Source organism: Meles meles, chromosome 9 (assembly GCF_922984935.1).
Source record: "Meles meles chromosome 9, mMelMel3.1 paternal haplotype, whole genome shotgun sequence".
NCBI classification, from domain to species: domain Eukaryota; kingdom Metazoa; phylum Chordata; class Mammalia; order Carnivora; family Mustelidae; genus Meles; species Meles meles.
In genome coordinates, this window is record NC_060074.1 from 68,762,899 (window position 1) to 68,787,915 (window position 25,017).

At 36.0% G+C, this 25,017-nt stretch overlaps 2 protein-coding genes across 2 annotated transcripts in view; one reads left to right on the plus strand and one right to left on the minus strand.

The window, feature by feature from the left end:
* SLC25A12 (solute carrier family 25 member 12) overlaps positions 1 to 25,017 on the minus strand; it is a 199,791-nt gene that overhangs the window by 137,822 nt on the left and 36,952 nt on the right. The gene's annotated exons all lie outside the window — the stretch shown is intronic.
* The window catches only part of HAT1 (histone acetyltransferase 1), a 60,995-nt gene that overhangs the window by 13,392 nt on the left and 22,586 nt on the right, over positions 1 to 25,017 (plus strand). The window contains exons 3-8 of the mRNA XM_046018997.1: positions 4,475 to 4,550; positions 8,653 to 8,773; positions 19,864 to 20,043; positions 20,319 to 20,440; positions 20,941 to 21,045; positions 21,372 to 21,478. Of these exons, the coding sequence (XP_045874953.1) occupies positions 4,475 to 4,550; positions 8,653 to 8,773; positions 19,864 to 20,043; positions 20,319 to 20,440; positions 20,941 to 21,045; positions 21,372 to 21,478 (711 nt within the window). The remainder of the gene's footprint in view (positions 1 to 4,474; positions 4,551 to 8,652; positions 8,774 to 19,863; positions 20,044 to 20,318; positions 20,441 to 20,940; positions 21,046 to 21,371; positions 21,479 to 25,017) is intronic.

Sequence of the window (25,017 nt, forward strand, 5' to 3'; positions counted from 1 at the left end):
TGAGAGACTGTGGCCTCTGAGAAACAAACTGAGAAACAAACAAACTTTGGAGGGGAGGGGAGTGGGGGGATGGGTGAGCCTGGTGGTGGGTTTTAAGGAGGGCACATATTGCATGGAGCACTGGGTGTGGTGCATAAACAATGAATTTTGGAACACACACCAAAAAATTAAATGAAAAAAAAGAGTTTCTGGCTCTTGATCTGAGGGTTCTTGAGTTCAAACCCTGTGTTGGGCTCCATGCTGAGTGTGGAGCTCACTTAAAAAAAAAAAAGAAGAAAGAAGCCAGATATAAAAGGCAGATATTGTATGATTCCATTTATGTGAAATGTCCAGAATAGACAAATACAGAGATGTGGTTTCATTTCTTTTGTGGTAATTACTACAGTTATGTAAGTATTGAGGGTTTTTTATTTTTTCAAGTAAGTTCTACGTTCAATGTGGGGCTTGAACTCATGACCCCAAGATTAAGAGTCATATGTTCTCCCACTGAGCCAGGTGCCCTGAGGTTTTTTGTTTGTTTGTTTGTTTTTTAAATAAAAGTAGAGGGGCACGTGGGTGGCTCAGTAGTTAAGGGTCTGCCTTGGGCTCAGGTCATGATCCCAGGATCTCAGGGTCCTGGGATCGAGCCTCGAATCAGGCTCCCTGCTCAGTAGGAAGCCTACTTCATCCTCTTCCACTCCCCCTGCTTGTGTTTCCTCTCTCACTGTGTCTCTCTCTGTCGAATAAATAAATAAAAATCTTTTTAAAAAAAAGTAGAAAATTCATCTTTTTTTCTTATCTGTTAGAGAGACTAACCTCCTAGCACTAATTGTTGGTTCCTTTTATCTAGGCCAAGGACTTTTTACCTTAAAGACCCTTTTTGAGGAAATTACTTTTAGTCTAATCTCTGTAAAGTATAACCTTGGGTATCTTCTCAGTGTGTAATCCCAGGAATTTGGGGCAACTTTTTAGGAATCTGCTCAGTGTGGCTAACTGTAGTACAGTGAACAGTTTCATGTAATACAATGACTAATATAAAAACTTCATTTATTCTGTACTAAAAAAATCCTTTGTAATATACACAGCATTGGTTTTAAAGGATTTCTGTTAGATTCTTTCACCCAAATTAATCAGAACCAAACAATAAATATTTGACTATATATTTACCCTTAAGCTATTTGATTTTTACTTCAGCTGAAAGACGTGTCACTTTGCTTTCTCTTTCTTTTAGTTCCTATTACCTATGGACTAAATTTCATGCTGAAATAGTAAAACCTTAATAGTTTAGATGACAGGTATATTGGAAGAAGGCCAATCCAAATTATAGAAATAGTTATCACTGCATTTTTGACACTTGTTACATTTCTTTTTCTCTGTGTGTCTCATCAGTACCGAAATACTATATATTATATTAAAAGCAGTAGTTTGAAATTAATTTTTAATAGTTTCTAGAGACTTCCAGACATTTTTAAATTTTAGAGATCAGTAGTGGGATATTTGGGGGGTTAAAGAGTCTAGACATATTGGATTTTTTTTTTATTGTGTAATACTATAGACATACAGAAAGTGTAGAGCAGGCTAATGAGTGTCATGATCCCATCACTTAGCTGATTCACATCTTAACATTTTGCTGTATTTGCCCAGGGTTTTTTTTAGTTTCAGTTTTCATTATGAAAATTTGTTAATACAGAGAAAAGTTGAGAGAATAGAACGATACTTACCTATATATCCAAATCTAAATTCAACAATTAACATTTTATCATATCTGCTTTAATATATACTTTTGCTAAATTATTTGAAAGTAATTTTTTAAAAAGATTTATTTATTTATTTGAAAGAAAGTACACATGCTCATACAGGGAAGAGGGAGAGAAGGAGAGGAAATCCCAAGCAGACCCTGCACCAAACTTGGAGCCTGACTCAGGGCTTGATCTCATGACCCTGAGGTTACAACCCAAACTAAAACCAAGAGTTGGACGCTTAATTGACGGTGCCACCCAGGTGCCCCCAAAATAGATTTCTGAACATCATGACAGTCCTAATATATGAATATTCACATAGATAACCATAATTCCATAATTATGACAATTCCATTATCATACCTATGGAAATTAATGGTAATTAATAATTACCATTATTATATAATTCTCTGATTTCTTGATTGTCCTTGAAAGTCTTCAGTAGCTTTGTTTTTATTCTAATTTATTTATTTATTTATTTATTTATTTATTTATTTGCCCGAGAGAGAGGGAAGGAGGGAGAGGGCAAGGATGACCAGGGGAGCGGCAGTCAGAGTTAGGAGCAGGCTCCCTGCTGAGGAGGGACCCCCAATGTGAGGCTGATGTGGGCTCAGGACCCTGGGATCACGACCTGAGCTAAAAGCAGACACTAAATGACTGACCCACCCAGGCACCCATTCAGTAGCTTTTTAAAAAAAATTCTTTAATCCAGAATTCAGTCAAGGATCATGCATCATGTTTGGCTGTAATGTTTCTTAAATCTCTTTTAAATCCAGAACAGTCTTTTCTCCATACCATTGGTTTATTTGGAAGAGTAATGTTATTGAGTAGAATTAATAAACAGATTTACATTCTGAATTTGTATGTTTTCTTTTGGTAGTATTTAACTTGTTACCCTGTCCTTTATATTTCTTGTAAATTGGAAGATTTAAAGCTGCATTAGAGCTAGCGTAAACATTTTTGGTAAGAAAATGTTTCATAGATGATGGCTGTATATTTTATATTGCATTGAAGCAGAAGACATACAATGTTGATCTATCCTATAATGAGTGATTTTAAGTTAGATTACTTGGAAAGGTCATACTGCCAGATCTCTACAGTGAAAAGGTATCTTTTCTTCTGTAAATCATTAATTTGCTGGATGATACTTTGGCACCCTGTGAATGACCTGTTCTAAGAGGATAGTGTTAGAAATTTTTAACCTAAGCTTATCTTTTCATTCTTCAATTTAAAGATTTTGGTGAGGGGAGGGTAAGGGTTTTTCCTACATTAGACAAGTTATTTTGGGAAAATGTTTAGTATCAGAACTCAAATGCAAATGAGTAACAGGGTGCCCATTTCCATCTTAAATTGGTAAAAATTAAAGTTGAGGTTACAGAATATTCTCGGGGAGATGGGAAACAAAGGAGTTTAAGTAGCTGCTAGTAGGTATATAAACTCTTAAAATATGTTTAGAGGGCATTTAAGTAATATTTATAAAAATAATTCAGTACTTTTTTTTTTTAATATTTTTTATTTATTTATTTGACAGAGAGAGAGATCACAAGTAGGCAGAGAGGCAGGCAGAGAGAGAGGAGGAAGCAGGCTCCCTGCAGAGCAGAGAGCCCGATGCGGGGCTCGATCCCAGGACCCTGAGATCATGACCTGAGCCGAAGGCAGTGGCTTAATCCACTGAGCCACCCAGGTGCCCCTAATTCAGTACTTTTACTCTGCGTTTCTACTGCCAGGAACTTACCCTGTATATACTTGTAAGTATACAGAAAAGTGTATGTAAGGATGTCATGGCAGCATTACTTTTTTTTTTTTTTTTTAAGATTTTATTTATTTATTTGACAGATAGAAATCACAAGTAGGCAGAGAGGCAGGCAGAGAGAGAGGGGGAAGCAGGCTACCTGCTGAGCAGAGAGCCCGATGTGGAGCTTGATCCCAGGCCCCAGAGATCATGACCTGAACTGAAAGCAGAGGCTTTAACCCACTGAGCCACCCAGGCACCCCACAGTATTACTTTTAGTAGGAAAAAAAAAAAAAAAACCACCTTAGGAAACATGAATATCATCTTGCACTGATAAAAAATGATGTAATGATAAAGGCCTCCTTAAAACTCTGAGTACTCTTGGGGCACCTGGGTGGCTCACTCCTTAGGTAGCTGCCTTTGGCTCAGGTCATGATCCCAGGGTCCTGGGATCGAGCCCTGAATCGGGCTCCTTGCTAGGCAGGAAGCCTGTTTCTCCCTCTCTCACTCCCCCTGCTTGTGTTCCCTCTCTCGCTGTCTCTCTCTGTCAAATAAATAAATAAAATCTTATTTTAAAAAAACCCACAAACTCTGGGTACTCTTATCTCAGAATGTTTTCCTAGAGCGTTCTTTTTTAGTCTTTTTTTTTCATTTTTTTGATGCTGTAGATTTGCTTATCTCAAAGTGTCTTTTTTGGTTTTGTTTTCTTTTATTCTTTGCATTATATGTAAACGTACAGAAAAATAAAAACTGAATCAGATGCCTTTGTCATAACTAGTTTTCTAATTCTTAAAATCAGTAGGGTTTTGACGCTGAAGCGCTCAGTGATATTCTAATTTTCATTGTTCATTTGTCTCATGAGAATCCAGTGTAAATCATATAATGGAAAAGTGACATTTTACGTAAGAAGGATTGTTGGCTGTATCCTAGTTATAGTGAAATTCTTGAAATGGAAATACCTGTCACCTTTAATATCTTTAATTTAGTATCTTTAATATCTCTATAATTTTATTCTTTTAAACAGTTCGTTTTCCTGAAGATCTTGAGAATGACATTAGAACTTTCTTTCCTGAATATACCCATCAACTCTTTGGGGATGAGTAAGTAACTTTGCCCAAGTATTGTGACCAATAAAATTTTTTTTTTTTTTCTAGAAGTCAGACTTTATTTTCTTTGCTGTTTTTATGTAATTTACTTTAAAATAGACATTAGAATGGCATTTTTGACATTGAGATACCAGTTTACAATACCTATCACGTAGTGCTGTGGATACACATTAGCTCATTTAATTCTCACAACGATCTTAGCGATGGTATTATCATTCATTATATTGTACATTGGTGGAATTGAATAGCTGCTTAAGGACATATGAATGACCGAATTTCAGATTCAGGCGGTCTGTGAAGCCCATATTTATAATTACCGCTTTTTCTTCCTGCTGCTTTGCTCTGTGGCTCTTAGTACAGAATATGCTCTCCTGAAGCTAGAAAGCTCAAGTTCTTCTATGACAAGTAAATAAGCAGTTAAGATAAATTTATTTATTTATTTATTTTTAAACGCTTTTATTTATTTATTTGACAGAGAGAGAGAGTGCACACACAAGCAGGGGGAGCTGCAGGCAGAGGGAGAGAGAGAAGCAGGCTGCCCCGTGGAGCAGGGAGTCAGGTGCAGGGCTTGATCCCAGGACCCCAGGATCATGACCTGAGCCTAAGACAGGCACTTAACCAACTGAGCCACCCAGGCATTGCAAGAAATTTATTTTTAAAAGCAATGTTAAAGATACGTCCTGGGATATTCAGCACAATTCCTTTATTTCCTATAGCTTTATTACATTATTAGAGTAGTCAGTTACCATTTTTTTTTAAACTTTTGATGCTGAAAAAACTTATTTGCAGAAACTTGTAAGAATAGTACTCTATGATGGGCAATTGATGTAAGCACTGGGTGTTATAGGCAGCTGATAAATCACTGAACTCTACCTCCGAAACTATTCGTACACTGTATGTTAATTAATTGATTCTAAGAAAAAAAAGAGTAGTACTCTGTATATCCTTCACTTAGATTCACCAGTTGGTAACATTTAGTTCTATTTGCTTTAATCATTCTCTCCTATATAGAGTTGGTATGTTGTTGAATCGTTTCAGTGTTGTTTGCAGATACATCTTGATACGTTACTCCTAAATTCTTTAATATATATTTCCTAAAAACAAGGACAGTAACCATATAATTACCAAAATTTAGGAAATTTAACAATGCTGTGATACTATTTTCTGAGATATAGTCCACATTTCAAATTTTCCAGTTGGTTTCCAATAATTCTTTTATAACAATTTTCCTCATTTTGGATCCACATATTGCATTTTATTTATTTATTTTTAAGATTTTATTTTTTCTTTGACACAGTACAAGCAGGGGGAGCAATAGGGAGAGGGAAAAGCAGGCTCCCACTAAGCAGAGATCCCAGTGCTGGAACTCCATCCCAGGACCCTGGCTGGGATCATGACCTGAGTCAAAGGCAGACGCTTAACCAACTGAGACACCCAGCCACCCCACATACTGCATTTAGTTGTCATATCTCTTTGGTCTTTAATCTGCAACAGTTCCTCAGCCTTTCTTTGTTTTTCATGACATGGACATTTTCACAGGGTATAGGTTTTTAATAAGCCTTCATTTTGTGTTAGTTTGTTTCTTTGTGATGAAATTCAGATAATGTACATTTTTGTAGAACCACCACAGAGGTTGTATGTGGCTGTCTCAGTCTGTCACAATCAGATAGTCCATGATATCAGTTTGTTCCATTGTTCATTAACTTGGATCACTTAGTTTAGAGGTGTCTGTCAGTTTTCTGCACTATACGGTTTTTTCTTTTATTATGTAGTCTGTAGGGAGATACTCTGAGACTGAAAATATCCTATTTCCCATCAGACTTTCACCCAGTGGTTTTATTTTATTTTATTTTTTTAAAAGATTTTATTTATTTGACAGAGGGAGAGAGATCATGAGTAAGCAAAGCAGCAGGCAGAGAGAGGAGGGGAAGCAGGTTCCCCGCTGAGCAGAGAGCCCGATGCAGGGCTCGATCCTAGGACCCCGGGATTATGACCCAAGCCGAAGGCAGAGGCCCAACCCACTGAGCCACCCAAACACCCCTCACCCAGTAGTTTTAAATCCGCTGATGATTCTTGCTTGAATCTTTTATTGTGGTGGCAAAATAGTGATTTTCTAACTCTGTCATACTTTGTACATTTATTGGCATTCTCTAAGGAAGAGCTCCTCTTTTTCCCCTTATGTATTTCTTTGTTTATATCAGAATAGACTCAAAGATTCTTTTTTAATTCAAGGGTCATAATCTGCTACTGTTATTAATTACGATGGTCAAATTATCCCATTTCAAACCAGTTTTTTAATCCTTTTGATAAACCATCATCACTTGGGAGACACTTTACTTTCAAATACAATAAGATGTTCGAGATTCATCTTCTACTTACTCTACTAGTTCTGGGGTTAGCCATTTTCCCAAGGAACCCTGCTTTGTTGTAGTAGGAAAGGGTATTTTGACATGGCTATTGTACTTATGTCTTATTTCAGCATTGTTCACATATTTATTTAATGTGTTTTGAAATTAACAAATGTCTCTCCATGGAACAAATTTCCTTAGAATTTTTCATTATTAATGTATTGGATTGGGCATTTTATGTGCTTTTAAATGTTAATAATTCTATTTTAGTACATATTGATTCATGCCAAAATTTGAACCTTTTGTATTTTTTTCCTTTTGTATTTTAAATATGTTTTATTTTATTATAAAGAGAAAAATATTTTCTTTGGGGATTTCTATCATTAAGGAGCTATTTATTTTATTTCTTTCCTCTTCCTGCTATTTAAAATCTCTTCCTTAGGTGCATAGAATCTAGTCTTACAGATTGCTTCTCAGTGGTACTTTGTACATTCATTCTGTTTTACATGTCATTAAAAATGCTTACATACTCCCCTTCTAAGGTAGACAGGTGACAGTCACATAATCATAACCCTGTATCTTATGACTCAAGTGTGACATTGGTCTTGATCCTACTTATCACTGCCACTGCTTTTTATGCACATAACTTTCAGAGTCCTGGAATAGACCCTGCTTATGTTTTATTTTGGTAGCCTGGACAGAAATCTAAAAATGACACTGCTCCTTTCAGGCACTGTTCTTCAGAATTCACTTAAAAAAAAAAAAAAAGGCTTTATTGAGATGTAATTTACTATATAATTCATCTATTTAAAGTATACAATTCAAAGATTTTTAGTGTATTGTACTGTGCAGTCATTACAGTCAATTTCAGAACATTTTGTCATTCCCACCAAAATTCCCATAACCATTAGCAGTCATTCTCTTTTTCCTCCCTAAATCTCCCCAGCCCTAGGAATCACTAACCTACCTTCTGTCCGTATAGCTTTACCTATTCTGGATATTTTAGATGCACATTTTGGAAGACTCTTTTTTAAGTCAGAAAAGAGAATATCAAAGTATAAGTGGGCTGAAAGGAGCAGGGCTGGAAAAACAGCTGCTCTAGATCTGCTTTCTGAGTTCATAGGCTGATGTAATTAGATAGGTGCTTCTGCCACTTTCATCAGCTCTGGATGTTGATGATGGAAGCAAGTGGTAAACTAAAGGAAAGACTGGGCCAAAGCTACATCTTAGCTTCTTGCCTAGCAAGGTACCAGTTTCATACCACTTGTGTCTGATTCGAAATGCCTTCTGGTACTAGTAATAGCAGAAGCAGTCACAATGATGTATTACATTTATGACATAACTCGTATAACATGCCAGTCAACATTACAAGCAGTTTATAGGTATTAACTTGCTCATGTAACCCAAATAATGTCCCTGAGGTAGGTGTTATTATTCTTACTCTATTTTTTTGAAGATTTTATTTTTATGTAATCTCTCCACCTAAGGTGGGGCTTGAACTCACAACCCTGAGGTCAAGAGTCACGTGCTCTACCAGCCGAGCCTGCCAGGGGCCCCTCTCTTATTTTATAAATGAGGAAAGCTGAAGCACAGTTTTATTACCAGTACTTGTTTCTAAAATAAGTATGGTAAAATCTTGCAATTACCCATGAAGTTAAACTTGTTTATATAGAGAGCTAATTCTTTGTAATGACTTTGCAAAGAGTTTTTCTGGGGTCTCAGATTACTGATATTTTTCTCCTTTTCAGTGAAACTGCTTTTGGTTACAAGGGTTTGAAGATCCTGTTATACTATATTGCTGGTAGCCTGTCAACAATGTTTCGTGTTGAATATGCATCTAAAGTTGATGAGAATTTTGACTGTGTAGAGGTAAGAACGATAATAAATTTATCTTTAACTCTGCTTTCCATTTGAGTATAAAACAGGTTTTAAAATTTAAAGGCTTGAGGGAGGAGGGAAACTGTTATATGGTAGTTTTAAAACCACGGATTGTCTTTAGTTATGGAGGTAATTGCCTTCCTGTCATTACAGTCAACCTTTGATCACGATCCTTGGCCTGATCTATTTCCTGAGTGGACCGTCTCTAAAAACCCTTTACTTTTATGATCAGAGTTGTGTTTTGTTTACCAACTTCTGGTTTTTTATTGTGGATATGAAAATTACTTCACTTCCCAGAAGTTAAGTAAGACAGAGGACAATAGTCTACTTTTTCTTCACATAGAATTTGCCCATTTAAGTTTCTCTTGCTAATTTCTGATTCCACAGATTTGGTAATATATTTCCTTAAGAACATGGGCAGTAAAGCTGATGACATAAAACTTTGAAACAAATGAACCAAAAGAGAGTGAAGGCAAAGAGAGGCATTAAAGAGAACGCATCCGGGGCAGGCCAGATTACCACCGCTCAGGAAGCAGAGGCAGAATGATGTGACCACAAGCCAAGGACTACTGGTAGCCACCAGAATTAGAAGAACTACGGAAAAGACTCCACTGGAGTCTCTGGGGGGAGTGTGGCCCTATTGACACTTTGATTTTAGTAGAGTGATAGTGATTTTAGACTTTGCCTCTAGTCTGTGAGAGAATAAATCTCTGTTGTTTTAAGCCTCCAAGTTTATGGTAGTTTGTTACAGCAGCCATAGAAACTAATACAGATTTTCATACCAGGAAGTGAGGTGCTACTGAAACAAATAACTAAAACTGTAGAAATGTCTTTGGAAATGGGTTATGGGTACAAACTTGAAGAACTTTGAGGCACATGATAGAAGAAGCGTAGACTCCCTTGAATAGATGGTTGGTAGAAATATGGACTTTAAAGGCATTGCTGGTGAGGGCTCAGAATAAAGTTAGGAGCACGAGAGAGAAAACTTGTATTCTTAGGGAATCATGTACCATCGCAAATAGTATGTTGGTAGAAATAGGAATGTTGAAGAAGTCAAAGGGAAATGAAGATATTATTAGAAAATGAGGAAAGGAAATATTTGTTATATAGTGCCAGGAAGCCTAGCTGAATTGTATCCTACATTTATATAGAAAGGAGAAGATGTAAGCAGTGAAGTTGGATATTTAGCTGAGGAGATGTCCAAACAAAGTATTTAAGTTGTGGCCTGGTTTCTTATGGCTTATAGTAAATGTAAGAGGAAAGGGATAGATTGTGGGAAGAACTGTAAAGCAAAAAAGATCCAGGACTTGATTTGGGAGATTCTCAGTCTATTCAGGTAGTAGAAGACACTGAAATTAGGAGATTGATTGTCAGGAAAATGTGCTTTGGAAAGAAATCCAAGAGCATGGCTAGATAACCTTTTGCTCTTTCTGAAGAGATTATGCACAGGACTCATGGATCTCCTCAGTAATCTTAGTAAAAACCAGAAATAGGGATTGAATAAAGTCCTTTATAGGACCATCTTATTGAATGGTGTGAACCCTCTTGGCAAATGCAGGTGACCTAGAAGAGTTTTAAGAATGTTCTGTCAGTCTTTAAAAAAAATAAAAATAAAAATAAAAAATGGGGCGCCTGGGTGGCTCAGTGGATTAAGCCGCTGCCTTCGGCTCAGGTCATGATCTCAGGGTCCTGGGATCGAGCCCCGCATCGGGCTCTCTGCTCTGCAGGGAGCCTGCTTCCTCCTCTCTCTCTGCCTGCCTCTCTGCCTACTTGTGATCTCTCTCTCTCTGTCAAATAAATAAATAAAATCTTTAAAAAAAAAAAAAAAGAATGTTCTGTCAGCAGAAACACTGCCAATTTGAACTGATAGGTTGAGGAAAGGTTAATGAACTTCCAATATCTATAGGTAGGAAATGGGCTGATTGCACTACTCAGCTACAAACGTGTGCTTCCCTTCAAGAAAAAGAAAGAATGGCCCAGAAGGTAGAGAGAGCCACAGGCCACAGTATTCTCAGGTTTTGAAAACTAATGGAATTTGACGTTCTGAATTTTGAAATTGCTTGGTTCCAGTGACTCCTTTTTTCCTACAATTTTCTCCCCTTTGGAGTGGGAAACTCCATAACTTATCCTGTGCCTGTCCCACTACTGTATTTTAGAAGTGGTAACTTGTTTTCTAGTTTTACAGGTGGAAAAGAATTTTGCCCCATGGTGTATATCACACCCAGAGTCTGTTTGAATAACTTAGATAATGACATTCTGGACTTGAGCTGATGATGGAGTTATTGAAACTTTTGGGGATGTTGGGATGGGGTGATTATATTTTGCATGTTTGGGATAGACATGAATCTCTGAGGGACCTGAAGAAAGTTATGTGTTTTAGAGTTCCATTTCTGGGCATTCCTGTTTAAAGGCATTAAAACTTTTTTTTTAAGGTTTTATTTAAATTCCAGTTAGTTAACATATAGTGCAGTATTAGTTTCCAGTGTATAATATAGTGATTCAGTAATGCCATTCATCACCAATGTTCATCGCAGCAAGTGTACTAGTCTTTAATCCCATCACCTATTTAACCGGTTCCCCTACCCACTTCCCTTCAAGGCATTGAAACTTTTCATCAAGAATTACTTCAGAGTTGATTTTTTTAAATGAAATGCCATTTTGTCACTCAATCACATTTATAAAGTTGAAAATTACATTTTTAGAGTAAAATCTCTTGTCATTTGAATTTAAAAATCCAGGAAGTTTTATCAGATCAGATCTGCCATATTGAGAATACTGTGCTTCACGTAACTAAGCAAAGGTCTTATGTATCACTGCCTTCTGGATATCCTAGCTTCCTCCTGTACAAGTAGCAATTCCTAACACATTAACAATTAAACCTTTTCAAGGCTTTAAACTGACTTTAAACTTCTGACTTAAATCTTTTGCCAACCTCATGCCGCAAAACTTCTCGGGACTTGGGACTAGTTGATTTGTTTTTTGGGGGGGGGGGGTTGTTGTTGTTCTTTGTTGTTGTTGTTGTTAATTTTTAAGACTGTGTTTCATTGTAAGGACTTGCCCAAATTCACACGATGCTAGATAAACTATCATGTAAAATAGGCTTATTAAAGTGGAGTTTTTTTCCTAATCATATGTTTCTTATTAGATTGTTAAATTCTCAAGCCCAGCTAGATACTCTTATTAAAAATGCAGGTAGTAGTTTTCCTTGTGTTGTACAAAATTTACTGTTGTTTGAAGGTTTTGGTGTTTTTTGTTTTTTGGTTTTTTTTTATGTTCCAGCTGATAGTGCTGAATTGATTTCTTCTGAAGGAACTATTGACTTAGTTATTGGTAAATCTTTCAAATACTATTTGCAGTGAAAATAGCTATGTATTTGCATTGACTTCTAATTGCTCCATTCTTGAAAACCAGGTTTTTCCATTTAGAAGTACTGTATTATGAGTAAGGAATCAATCTTTTATAATGTCTTCTTGTGGGATTATTTGCTTCATAGTCGAAGATCATTTATTTAAATTACATGTTCAAGCAAAGACTTTTTTCCCCCTTATAAAAAAAGAATGGGTAATGGATGTGGAGGGAATGGGCTTGCCTCTTCTATCTCAGTTTGCATTGAGAATCTTCATTCCACAGTGCCTCTGTGTTCTTGGTGCCAGGGAAAGAGTGGCAAGAAAACAAAATCATTCCTCTTATGGGAATGAGCTAGGAAGAACAGTCAGTAAACAAATAGTAGTGTTGCGAAGAAACACTTTGCTGGTTCCTGAATGAAGAGGAGCCAATGTAATGTCATAACCTGAGGGAAGAGCCTAGTAACAAAGACCCTGAAAGGAGAATACTCAGAAATATCTCTGTTGTTAAAAGATTATGGTAATGGACAGAAGGGTAGGAGATGGTTGAAGGGGTTGGCAAAACTAGATCTTGTCAGGTAAGAAAAGTTGACAGCCTTTAGAGGTTTTAAGTAGGTAAGAGTCATATGATGATCTATATTTTCAAAAGATTTTTTGGGGAGGTGCCTGGGTGGCTCAGTCGTTAAGCGTCTGCCTTCGGCTCGGGTGATGATCTCAGGGTCCTGGGATCGAGGCACATTGGGTTCCCCTGCTCAGCAGGCAGCCTGCTTCTCCTGCTCCCATTCCCCCTGCTTGTGTTCCCTCTCTTGCTGTGTCTCTCTGTCAAATAAATAAATAAAATCTTTTTAAAAAAAGGTGGGGGGGCTGGCTGCTCTGCAGAGAACACACTGCAGGGGGAAAAAGTGAAAGAAGGGAGACCAGAATGTTGCAGTTTTACAGGCGACACTACATTACATTTAGTTGTCTGACTGGGGATATATATATATATTTTTTTTTAAAGATTTTATTTATTTATTTGACAGACAGAGATCACAGGTAGGTGGAGAGGCAGGCAGAGAGAGGAAGGGAAGCAGGCTCCCTGCCGAGCAGAGAGCCCGATGCGGGGCTCGATCCCAGGACCCTGGGATCATGACCTGAGCCGAAGGCAGCGGCTTAATCCACTGAGCCACCCAGGCGCCCCGACTGGGGATATATTTTGAAGATAGAGCCAGTAGGATTTACTTTTAAATTAAATTTAATGAGATAGAAAAGAGAAACAAGGAGGTTCCTGTTGCTTAACTTTAATAATAGTACTGTTAACTGAGTTAAGAAAGATTGGAGAAGTAGGTCTAAATAGGAAAAAAAAAATCAAGATTTTTGTTTTAGATATGTTATGTTTGAGACTATTGTATATCATATTTGAGTTTTCACAGACTATAATATGTAGTAGTATTTTTGTGTATGAAAGATAAACTCTTTTAGGGGAGGTGGTTAGAAACCACGGCACATCAGCTTAGAAGTTAATTTGCTTATTAAAATTTTGCCATTACATTAATGTTTCATCATCCATTTTTCTTTTCCAAGCTGAGTTCTCCAGTTCCGTGTGAAAGTTTTTAGTCACAATTGAGAAGCTCATAAAACATCTCCACTAGCCATCATCTTTAAAGGCAACATAACTATTCTGAATTTTACTACAATAAACTTTATTGTTCAGACACTGTTGGTTTGTTCCTCTTATGGTTGTCTCTGACCTTTGCTTTTACTGATACCTCCTGACCTCTCGTTAATTGAAGGAGAATTGGTATACAGTATCCTTTTAGTTTTTAGGTATACATTATAGTGATTCCATTTTTTGTTGTTTAGTATCTTTATACATTATGAGTAATTCCCATGGCAGGTCCAGTTATCATCTGTCGCCATACAAAGTTAATACAAATTATTGACTGCATTCCCATATGTGACATCCCCATGACTATTTTATAACTGGAATTTTGTCTTCTTAATCCTTTTCATCTATTTTGCCCACCCCCTCAACTCCCACTCCCATTCCCCTGTCCAGTAACCAACAGTTTGTTACCTGTGTATATGAACCTGTTTCTGTATTGTCTTGTTCACTTGTTAGTTTTGTTTTTTAGATTTAACGTAGCATAATACCCTATAGGTCTATCTATGTTGTTGCAAATGGCGAGCTTTCATTTTATGAGAGTAATATTCCATTGTGTGTATGTATTTGTGTGTGTGTGTGTGTATTTAAATATATCTAATCTTTATCCATTCATCTATGATGGACACTTAGGTTGCTTCCAAATCTTGCCTATTGTAAGTAATGCTGCAGTGAACACAGGGGTGCATGTATCTCTTCAAATTGGTGTTTTCATTTTCTTCCAATAAATATCCAGATTTTGAAATTGCTGGATTGTACAGTAGTTCTTTCTTTATTTTTTTGAAGAAACTTCATACTGTTTTCCATACTGGCTGTACCAGTTAACATTTCCAACAACAGTGTGTGATGGTACTCCACTTTTTTTTTTTTAAAGATTTATTTATTTGAGAGAGATAGAGAGAGCAAGTGCAGGGAGGAGAGGGAGAAGCAGACTCTCTGCAGAGCAATGAGCCCGATGCCGGGCTCCATCCCAGGATCCTGGGATTATGACTTGAGCAGAAGGTAGACACTTAACCGAGTGAGCCACCTAGGTGCCCCATCTCTACTTTTTAGTATGATGTGATCCCATTTGTTTATTTTAGCTTTTGTTGCCCCTGCCTGAGGAGACTAGTCTGAAAAAATATTGCTAAGACCAATGTTAAAGAGCTTATTACCTGTGTTTTCTTCTAGGAGTTTTTTGGTTTCAAGTCTCACATTCAAGTCTTTAATCCATTTTGAATTTATTTTTGTATATGAGGTACAGGAGTGGTCTATTTTCATTCTTTTGCATGTGGCTGTCCAGTTTGCCCAATGCTATTTGTCGGAGAGACTGTCTTTCCCATTGTTCTTGCTTTTTTTGTCATCAATTAATTGATCCTATATGTATGGGTTTATTGCTAGGCATTGCATTGATCTCTGTATCTTTTTTTGTGCCAGTACCGTACTGTTTTGATAACTATATCTTTGTAATCTAGTATACTATGAAATCAGGGAGTGTGATTTCTCCAGCATTGTTGTTCTTTTTCAGGATTGCTTTGGCTACTCAGGATCTTTTGTGGTTCCACGCAGAATTTTAGGATTCTTTGTTCTAGTTCCATGAAAAAAGCCATTGGTATTTTGAGGGAAGGTACATTGAATCTGTAGATTGTTTTGAGTAGTACGAACATTGTAATAATACTAATTCTAAACCATGAGTACAGTATATCGTTCCATTTATTTGTGTTGGCTTCAGTTTCTTTTATCTTATACTTTTCAGAGCCTCCTGCTTTCTCTTAAGGTAATTTCATTGCCATTTAGTGTAAGGGTGTATGACTAAGATTGTTCAGTCTTGCTAATTGCTAGCATTTCTGGGAAAAGGTCTGGCAGAGGAAGTTAAAATACATGGGTACATTTCAATCTTCTGTTTTATCCTTGTCACCCACTAATAAATGGATTGAATTTGAGAGTAGTTGAGAGCAGATTTTTAAAATTTTCTGGATTCTTTAGCCTCTTATAGAAAACCCTGTGTACTTAGAAAAATTTAATCTTGAAATGAAAAAATAACCTTTGGTAGACTAATAAGTAGAGTGAAAACTCTACTTTTTTGATAATTGTGACTTTTTCATAATATTTTATAAAATATATGAAAAGCTTTAAAATTATACATTGAGATTTTTGCCTTACAATGTTATATGTGAGTTTAGGTAGCATAACACTAATGCAGTATAAATGTTGTCGGATAATATATGATTGAGCAAATTAAGTAGAAATGGAAATTTTTTGGCTTGTTTTTATAGCATATCTTAGGTAATCTTAGAATTCTAGTCAGTGTTAATTAAGTCTTCCACTTTAGCCACGTATAAAAAGACCACCTACTTAACATGCCTTTTTTAATCACTGTTTCAAAAATAACTCATCATAGACAAATTTACACAAATGGTGCTGTTTAGGAAAAGATGCTGAAGGTGTAATTTGATTTTCAAATGTGGATAAATACAAATAAAGTGTAAATATATTTATGTCATATCAGGCTACCCCTTATTTTCAGGCACATTGCTTTATGCAGTGATGAGAAAAAGCAAAAATTCCTTCATGGGAACATCACATGTGTAACAAAGTACAGAACATTGGAAGTTGAAATGACCATAGTGAGAAGAGTATACGATCTAAAACATTTCATCATGACTCACCTCAGAACTAAATAGAATAATTACCTTTATAACATTCCTTTTCTAAAAAGTTTGGAAAACATTTGTAAGGCATGTCTTTATTAGTTAAATAGATCAGATTGTATTCTGGATTCTTGATCTATTCAGCTTAATTTCTTTTTCTTTTTTTTTAAAAACAGGTTTGTTTTTTGTTTTAATTTTTTTTAAGTAGGCTCCATGTCCAGTGTAGAGCCCAGCATGGCTTGAACTCATGACCCTGAGATCAAGACCCAAGCTGAGATCAAGAATCAGATGCTTAACCAACTGAACCACCCAGGCGCCCCTTCTTATCTTTTCTATATTTTTCCATAAGTTTAATTAAAGTTTAAAATAATATCCTTGAAGGTAGGGAATTTTTTGATCTTCAGAAATAGAATCTGAACTTTCAGCTACAGGCATTGAAACTAAAAGAGTTCAGTTAATCTTTGATTCAACTTTGAATTTAAAAAAGATGAGATAGGGAGGGGGTGCCTGGCTGTCTTGGTCACTAAAGCATATGACTTTTTTTTTTTTTTTTTAAGATCTACTTATTTTATTTTTTTTTTTAAAGATTTTATTTATTTTACAGAGAGAGTCATAGAGAGAAAGGGAACACAAGCAGGGGGAGTGGGAGAGGGAGAAGCAGGCTTCCTGCTGAGCAGGAAGCCCAATGTGGGGCTCAATCCCAGGACCCTGGGATCATGACCTGAGCCGAAGGCAGATGCTTAACAACTGAGCCACCCAGGCACCCCAAGATCTACTTATTTTAGAGAGTGCGTGCACACACTTGCATGAGGGTTGCGGGAGGAGGGAGAAAGGGAGAGAGACACTCAGGCAGACTCCATGCTGAGCATGGAGCCCAAGGTGGGGCTCAATCCCATGACCCTGAGATCACAACTTGAGCCAAAATCAAGTCAGACGCTCAGCCGACTGTGCTACCCAGGCGCCTGGAGCAAGTGACTGTTGATCTAGGGGTTGTGAGTTAAAGCCCCATCTTGGGCTTAGAGCCAACTAAGATAAATAAATGAATAAAATTTTTAAAAATAAGTTCTTTTTCAAATGATGAGATGGGTTTTTCTGTAGTGATGATTTTATTATGGGGCCAGTAATCCAATATGAAAAATGAATATTTAACTGAACTGAATTAGAAGAGTACAGCTCTCTAAAACAAGTGGTTATAGGACTTTTTTTCTTCTTAAAACAGAATCTATTTAATAGAGAAATGAATACATTTTTCCTCTAGTGAAGCAAGATTCTGAATTCTGGGTTTGAAGAGCCCCTTGGTTTTATGTTCTATATTTTATGTAATATATCTGATACACATTTTCTTTAACCTATTATGTATAAGAGTCCTTGTGTTTAAACTTAGCCTTTTATTCTCCTGTAAAAGTTCTTAAAGTAATGTGTAAACTTGCCCAGAGCAAAATATTTATTTGAAGATACTTATTACGATATGTAGGTATCCTTTGAAGGCTGAAAGTTAACTCTCTTTCAGCTTTGTTGAGCTCAAATCTTTGCATTGCTCTGTCTTCCACCAGAACCACTACTTGAAACTTAAGAGTTTCTAAGAAATCTTTGAAGTACATTTGATGCAAGGTATGTGGAGTTATTTGATCATACTTTGCAGTGCCTTGTTGAGAAAACAGTATACAGGGAAAGTTTTTAAAAGTTAAAATTAAGTACACTATAAATGCTTTGAAGTGTTTTCCTTTAAACTGATAGATTATAAACCTCTTTATTTAAAAGTAGCATTTCTTGACTTTTTTTTTTTTAACCTCGAACTAAAATTGTACTACTTTACCTATTACTGCTTTGGATTTTAATTGCCACACAGCAGACCCATTAAGACTATTCCTTATTATTACAGTTTCCCCTTATAATTATTGAAATTGTATCTATTCTATAAAATATGTTTACAATGGTCTCTTCACATTAGATAGCAGTTTAAACAAAAAATATCAAATACAGTTTATTTGGTTTACAGGGTAAATGAAGACGTATTAGAAATAAGCTGTTGGGGAAAATACTGAAGAGCTTTATTTTAAATATTAGCTCTTTTTTTATAGCTATAAACAAGTTATGTATAAATGTTGGTGCTACCAGAGCATTGAAAATAAAACTTGTTTGTGATAAACTCTGTCCTTGGTTCTCTATCCTAAAATGTAACTGAATGATAATAAAGTGCTATTCATCTGCAGGTGCATTGCTTCTACTTAGTTAAAAGATGGTTGAAAGGACAGGAATTAGTAGCATGTTGTATTAGCCTTTTGTAGTGTATTTTGTTCTAAGCATCTTAATTTCCCTGTTTTGAATGCTAAGTAGCAAGGGTCTTGGTTTAGAACTAATACCCATCATGCATGTAAACGGTATGAAAGAGCTGCTTAGTAAGTTAACACAAAGTGTTCTTGTGTCAGTCCTTGTGGAAATAGATACAATACAAACATTACAGCTGAACTCACGGCAAACTCCATTAAGTAAAAACCTGGCCTCATTGTTCAGGAAAAAGTTTGAATAGAATGCAAGCTCATTTTGTTGAATGTAATGTCAGGCTTTTAGGGACTGTATTGAGGGATAAGGTTTTGTTAAGTTGAGACCAATTCATTAAGTTTTATTGCCTGGTGAGAAGCAGTAATACTTTATTGTAAGACTTCATCAAATATTCATGGTTAAAGAGAAGTAGTAAATGTATTCAATCAAGTGGTCTTTGGGGTTTTGAAAGGGATTATGAAGTCTGCTCAGCTGATAGTTTTAACATTCATTGAGGTTGTTTAACAAGGGTAATTTTAGTCTCCGAGTTTAATTTTGTTGTCCAGGCTTGTCTCTTTTTACTGTCACAAATCCAAGTCTATAAAAATTGTGTCACATTATAGAGATGAGTGGATAATATATCCATTTATATAAATTATGTATGTCCTAAGTGGGTATATTTTTTAGATTGTCATGTTAATACTGAGTTTAATGTATAAAGGAGTTATGACCTGTCTACTTGTTCATTGTGAGTTTGCAATTCGTTTAGTCAGACTATAGCCTCACCTTACCACTGCTTGTGATCATCTCATGTCTTGGATAATATGGTCTCCTTGACATACATAAAATAATAAGCAGCCTTTTGTTTGGGCCAGTTCAAATTGTCCTGAAAGGATACAGTCAGCATTTTGTAGATATTAGAAATTTCAGTAGCATTGTCCTCATTCTTGTTCTTGATTTCAGGCTACCTGTCTCTTCTTTCTTATTTCTGTATTAAACTGATGTTCATCTCAGATTTGAGAGATAGTCTCTTGTACACACAAAACTTATCCTTTCCCAGCTCTCCATGTGTTTACTTCTTTAACTGTGAACTGTGGTTTTGTGATTTTTGTGAGTTTTGTCCATTTCAAAGAAATTAAGCATATTCAACTAAAAGTCAAATTTGTTACTAATTTTTTCTTATGTCTTTTAACCTCTATTTAGGCAGATGATGTTGAGGGGAAAATTAGACAAATCATCCCACCTGGATTTTGTACAAACACAAATGATTTTCTCTCTTTGCTGGAAAAAGAAGTTGATTTCAAGCCATTTGGAACCTTACTCCATACATACTCTGTTCTCAGTCCAACAGGAGGGGAAAACTTTACCTTTCAGATATACAAGGTAAAGATAAATCTGAATATTTCTTGGGTAACAGTGCTCCATTTGCCTGAAACTTGTATGCTGTTCTGTTGTGTTATTTTCAGTGACTCATTTCCAGCTTCAGGAAACAAGTTTCTGTCAGCATTAAAAACAAAGATCTATTTTGTATGTGTGTCTGTGTACACATCTTAATCTGAGACTTCTAAACATTTTCCCACAGAATAGATTTGTGTTCTGCAGACTTTCACTTACCTCTGTGATGAGTTTCACCTGACTTTTCCTGGCTTTTTCCCTAGGCTGACATGACATGTAGAGGCTTTCGAGAATATCATGAAAGGCTTCAGACCTTTTTGATGTGGTTTATTGAAACTGCTAGCTTTATTGACGTGGATGATGAAAGATGGCACTACTTTCTAGTGTAAGTACAGTTCTAAAGCAACAGTAGACCTTATTACCTCCACAAAGCCAGCATTTTAATTGTGGCGGCCCAATTATTGGGACAGTATAATGATATTTTTCCCAGGAAAGAAAAACTATTGTTTATGAGGCTTGAGTTTTCCTTCATTATGCTTTCGGAGACCTTGAGAATAGAGCTGAATTAAATGCTGTTGTCCGTTAGGACCCTGAATGTAGGCTTAAACAGTAAAATGAGCTTTGCCTGTGTTTTCTTTTACTTGCCACCTATTCATCTTTATAATAGGCAAGTGCACTGAAGTGATGTAAAGAGGTCTGATTTATCCAAGTTGCTGCACACCAATTAAGTGAATTGTACATTCAGAACATAGCAGGTGTACCCATTGGGCCCTCACAGAGTAGCTTGCTGACACTGAAAATTCAGTCAGAGAATGGAAAAGAAAATGGACACTGCATGGGAGCGCGACTGTAATTGACCTGCTTGGCTTTCTGTTTTATCTGCAGATTTGAGAAGTATAATAAGGATGGAGCTACGCTCTTTGCGACCGTAGGCTACATGACAGTCTATAATTACTATGTGTACCCAGACAAAACCCGGCCACGTGTAAGGTAATTGGCAGTATAACACGTGCCTTGTCTTTTATTTCAGAAGAAGGAACTGCTGAAGTTTCCAATACTTGTTATAATAGTGTTGATTTGTTTAAAAAAATCACCATTATTCATTGGCTATGTACTGATTTATTTCATTGTTCCCTTTGCAACTGTGGAAGATTAAACCAATTTTGAGTATCTCAATAATTTTTGGATTTCTTGAAGGTCAGCTGAAAAAAAGAAAACCCACTAACTTTAAAATGTTCTTAATACACAGTGATTTGCAGTTTTAAACAGATCATATTGTGGGATATTTTAATTTTACAGTCATTTCTTTACTGTAGTCAGATGCTGATACTGACTCCATTTCAAGGTCAAGGCCATGGTGCTCAACTTCTTGAAACAGTTCATAGATATTACATTGCATCTCCTTCTGTTCTTGATATTACAGGTATGTAAAATTTGATTTGTTACTGAAAGACCCTTTCTAAAGAATCTCTTCTTTACTGATTAATTTTGGTTCTGTCAAAAATAACTTATGTTTTAAATAACAACCTTCTCTTGGGGTATTTTTGGAACTGTGTAAAGATTGCTTGTAGTTACATGTTAAGTTACAAGCCTTTGGTGGGATTGGATTGTATATCCAAGTAAGAAGTGCTTTATGAATTGAACAAATTGAAGATAATGAATTGAATATATATTGGGGAAATTGTGCTTAGGCATATGTACTTTGTAAGTGTGTTGTGACTTATTTCAGCTTATCTGGCCAACCATTGCATTGCTCAGAGGCCTTGCTCTAATTTTCATGTAGGGGAAGAATATTCTAAACCTTACTGAGACAGAAGAATCAAGGCAAATAATTCCTGAATAGAATACACATTTCTCAAGGCATGTGTTTTTTATTCCTAAAATGCATGCCTTCACACCAGCAGTTTATAAAGTAAAATGCAAGGCTATTTGTTTTGGAAACATCTTTCATTATGAATTAGCCAGAAGAAGTATTGTGAATAGGATGCTTAGGAGAAGGAGAGAGACTCTTCTCTTTAAAGCCATCATTAGATGGAGTTACAGATGATAGTATATAAACATGTGAGTTATCACAGAACAAAGAGCCCCAGGAAATTTATGTTGTCGATATTTTCTTTCCCCTGAGTAACACTGTTTCAAATTTGTTAACTCAGAAAGTTGCTGATTAAACTGAAAGTCACCCTTTTTTTAAAATGAAAAATATTATACCAGATATTCATATCCAAATTAGGTATTACATTTTATTAATTCATAACAGTTTGAGCACATTTTTGTTTTTAAAACTATACTGCTTAACACACACTAAAATTTAATTTGTTTAAAAAATGCTGTTTTAGAATTTTATTTTACCACTTTGTATAAAGACACCAAAAAAAAAAAAAAAGTACTGGATATGGGACTAATAAGAATATAAGTAGGCTTGTGAAAAAAAGAAAAAGCCTATATAAATAGGCTAATTGGCAGATTATTAACTTTTCATGTAGTGTAGTGGTTTTCCTTATCCAGAGTAAGTAAAATTAAGGTTACTCCAAAAAAGATTCTGAATTCATCCTATAGCTTAATAAAATACTGGAGGGAAAATATTTTGTTTTTAAAAAGGGAATTCCATGTTTATAGAATTGAATTATTTTTTCATCTGATTTTCGTGCTACTGTGAAATGGTTTAGAAATTTGGGAGATAAAGAACTGCTTAAGTTGGCAGTGACACCTGTACTAGCCAACTGAAAAATTATCGAAACGTAATAAAAGTGATGATACTTCTCTTTAACTAAGCTAAAAATTGTTTAGCTTCTGTTTACTTTATAGAACTTGGACTTGGTGCTACACGAAGGGACTTTTTGGTGATTTTAATCTGGAGACTTAGAGTTCACATAAGTAGTCTTTGTCTTCTGTAGTGGGTAATGTGCCAGCAGGAGTTGTTTCTGTGAAGCCTCTTAACCATTTTCTTCTGTCTACTCCAACCAATAAAGTCCTTGATACTTAGCACCAATTAGCAGATAAAGAATTTTATTTCTTAAATCTCAGTGAAGAGTCATCAATAGTGGTAGCCTTTATTCATTGCAAACTGAAGTCTCCAAAGAGAAAAGGCTAAAAGTACTAAAGGACTTCTGAATTTGAAAACTAGATACCAGCTTTTATTTTCAGTGTTAACATTTCTCAGCATTATACATTACTAAAAATGCCTTATCAGCTGTTTTCATGAAGATGCTTCTTTTAGATTTTCATACCCAGTCTTTTTAAAAAAAGAAAATACCAGAATTTTCCACTTTTTAGTCATTTTAGTTGCCTGTCTCTCCATTATTTTGTATATGTATTTTTAACTTTGTGGACTTTTTTTTAAAGACTTTATTTGTTTATTTGACAGAAGCAGCAAGAGAGGGAACACAAGCAGGGACAGTGGGAGAGGGAGAAGCAGGCTTCCCACTGAGCAGGGTGACCAAAGTGGGGCTCCATCCCAGTATGGGGATCACAACCTGAGCTAAAGGCAGACATTCAACAACTAAGCCACCCAGGAGCCCCTAACTTTGTGGATCTTCAGCATGTTCCGGATCTCCCTTTGTTATGGCTTTTTGCTTACTCCACACACACCCAGATATAGTAATAATTAAAAGTTAACATTGATGGATCTGTGGTACAAGTTAGAAAGGTGTTTGTTGTGTAATTTCCACTCATTTTCTTTTTTTTAGCACTTAATTTTAAAGTAAAATACCGGAAGGCAGTTCTTTATATCATGTACATCTTCCTCCTGAGAAGGACACTAACTTAAGATCCAAAGCATTTGAGTACACCTCAGTTGTGTGACCTTGTAAATTCAATCAGTGAATTGTTTCTTCTAGAATTATGAAGAGATTTGCATTTGGCAATAGAAACTGATCTTGGGCTGGAGTATATGTCAGTATTACTAATCTGTCAGTTGTGTATTAAGAGCTAATTATAAGTATCCTTGAAATGTGCCTTATAGTACTGGAATGGAATATTTTAGAATATTATCTATAAGTTTTTTATCCTTAGGTGGTTTGTGCTGTCTCATTTTATATGATTTTATCTCTAATGTGGGACATTAATATGGAGAGGTTTTTAAAAAAATGATAGAAGAACAAGCACTTAAGTTGTTAGATAATGTATTTGGAAAAAACTCAGTTTTTGATTTTGCATATCACTATAGATTTATACTTAAACAGTTTTCATCCTTTAAATGTATTGCTTATCTTTGTAACACAGAAACAAAGGAATTGAAAGGTGTCACGAATTATTGAGTATCAGTATTTTAAGTTCATTTTCAGTCTGACACTTTTGGTTGGGGCGCCTGGGTGGCTCAGTGGGTTAAAGCCTCTGCCTTCGGCTCAGGTCACGATCCCAGGGTCCTGGGGTCAAGCCCAGCATCGGGCTCTCTGCTCATCAGGGAGCCTGCTTCCCTTCCTCTCTCTCTGCCTACCTCTCTGCCTACTTGTGATCTCTGTCTGTCAAATAAATAAATAAAAATCTTTAAAAAAAAAAAAAACTGCTTAAATATTGAAATGGTGACTTGGCCTCTTATATTGTCGGTCTGTAACAGCTTAGGTAAAGCTAAATGGAATTTTTTTGCATTTTATTTATGTGAAAATTTCTGATAGGAATGTGGCATGAGTTTTTAGATTTTTCTCAACTGGGGGCTCCTGGGTGGCTGAGTGGGTTAAAGCCTCTGCTTTCGGCTTGGGTCATGATCCCAGGGTCCTGGGATCGAGCCCCATATTGGGCTCTCTGCTCAGCGGGGAGCTTGCTTCCCCTTCTCTCTCTGCCTGTCCCTCTGCCTGCTAGTGATCTCTGTCTTGTCAAATAAATAAAAATCTTTAGATTTTTCTCAACTTTCTTTTTTCTAGGATATGTTTTTTCCTAATCTGAGGTCATTTAAGTTACTTAAGCTATCACTCATACTAAATCTTATTTCAAATTGATGTCAGCAACACAGTTCTTTTTTCTAAA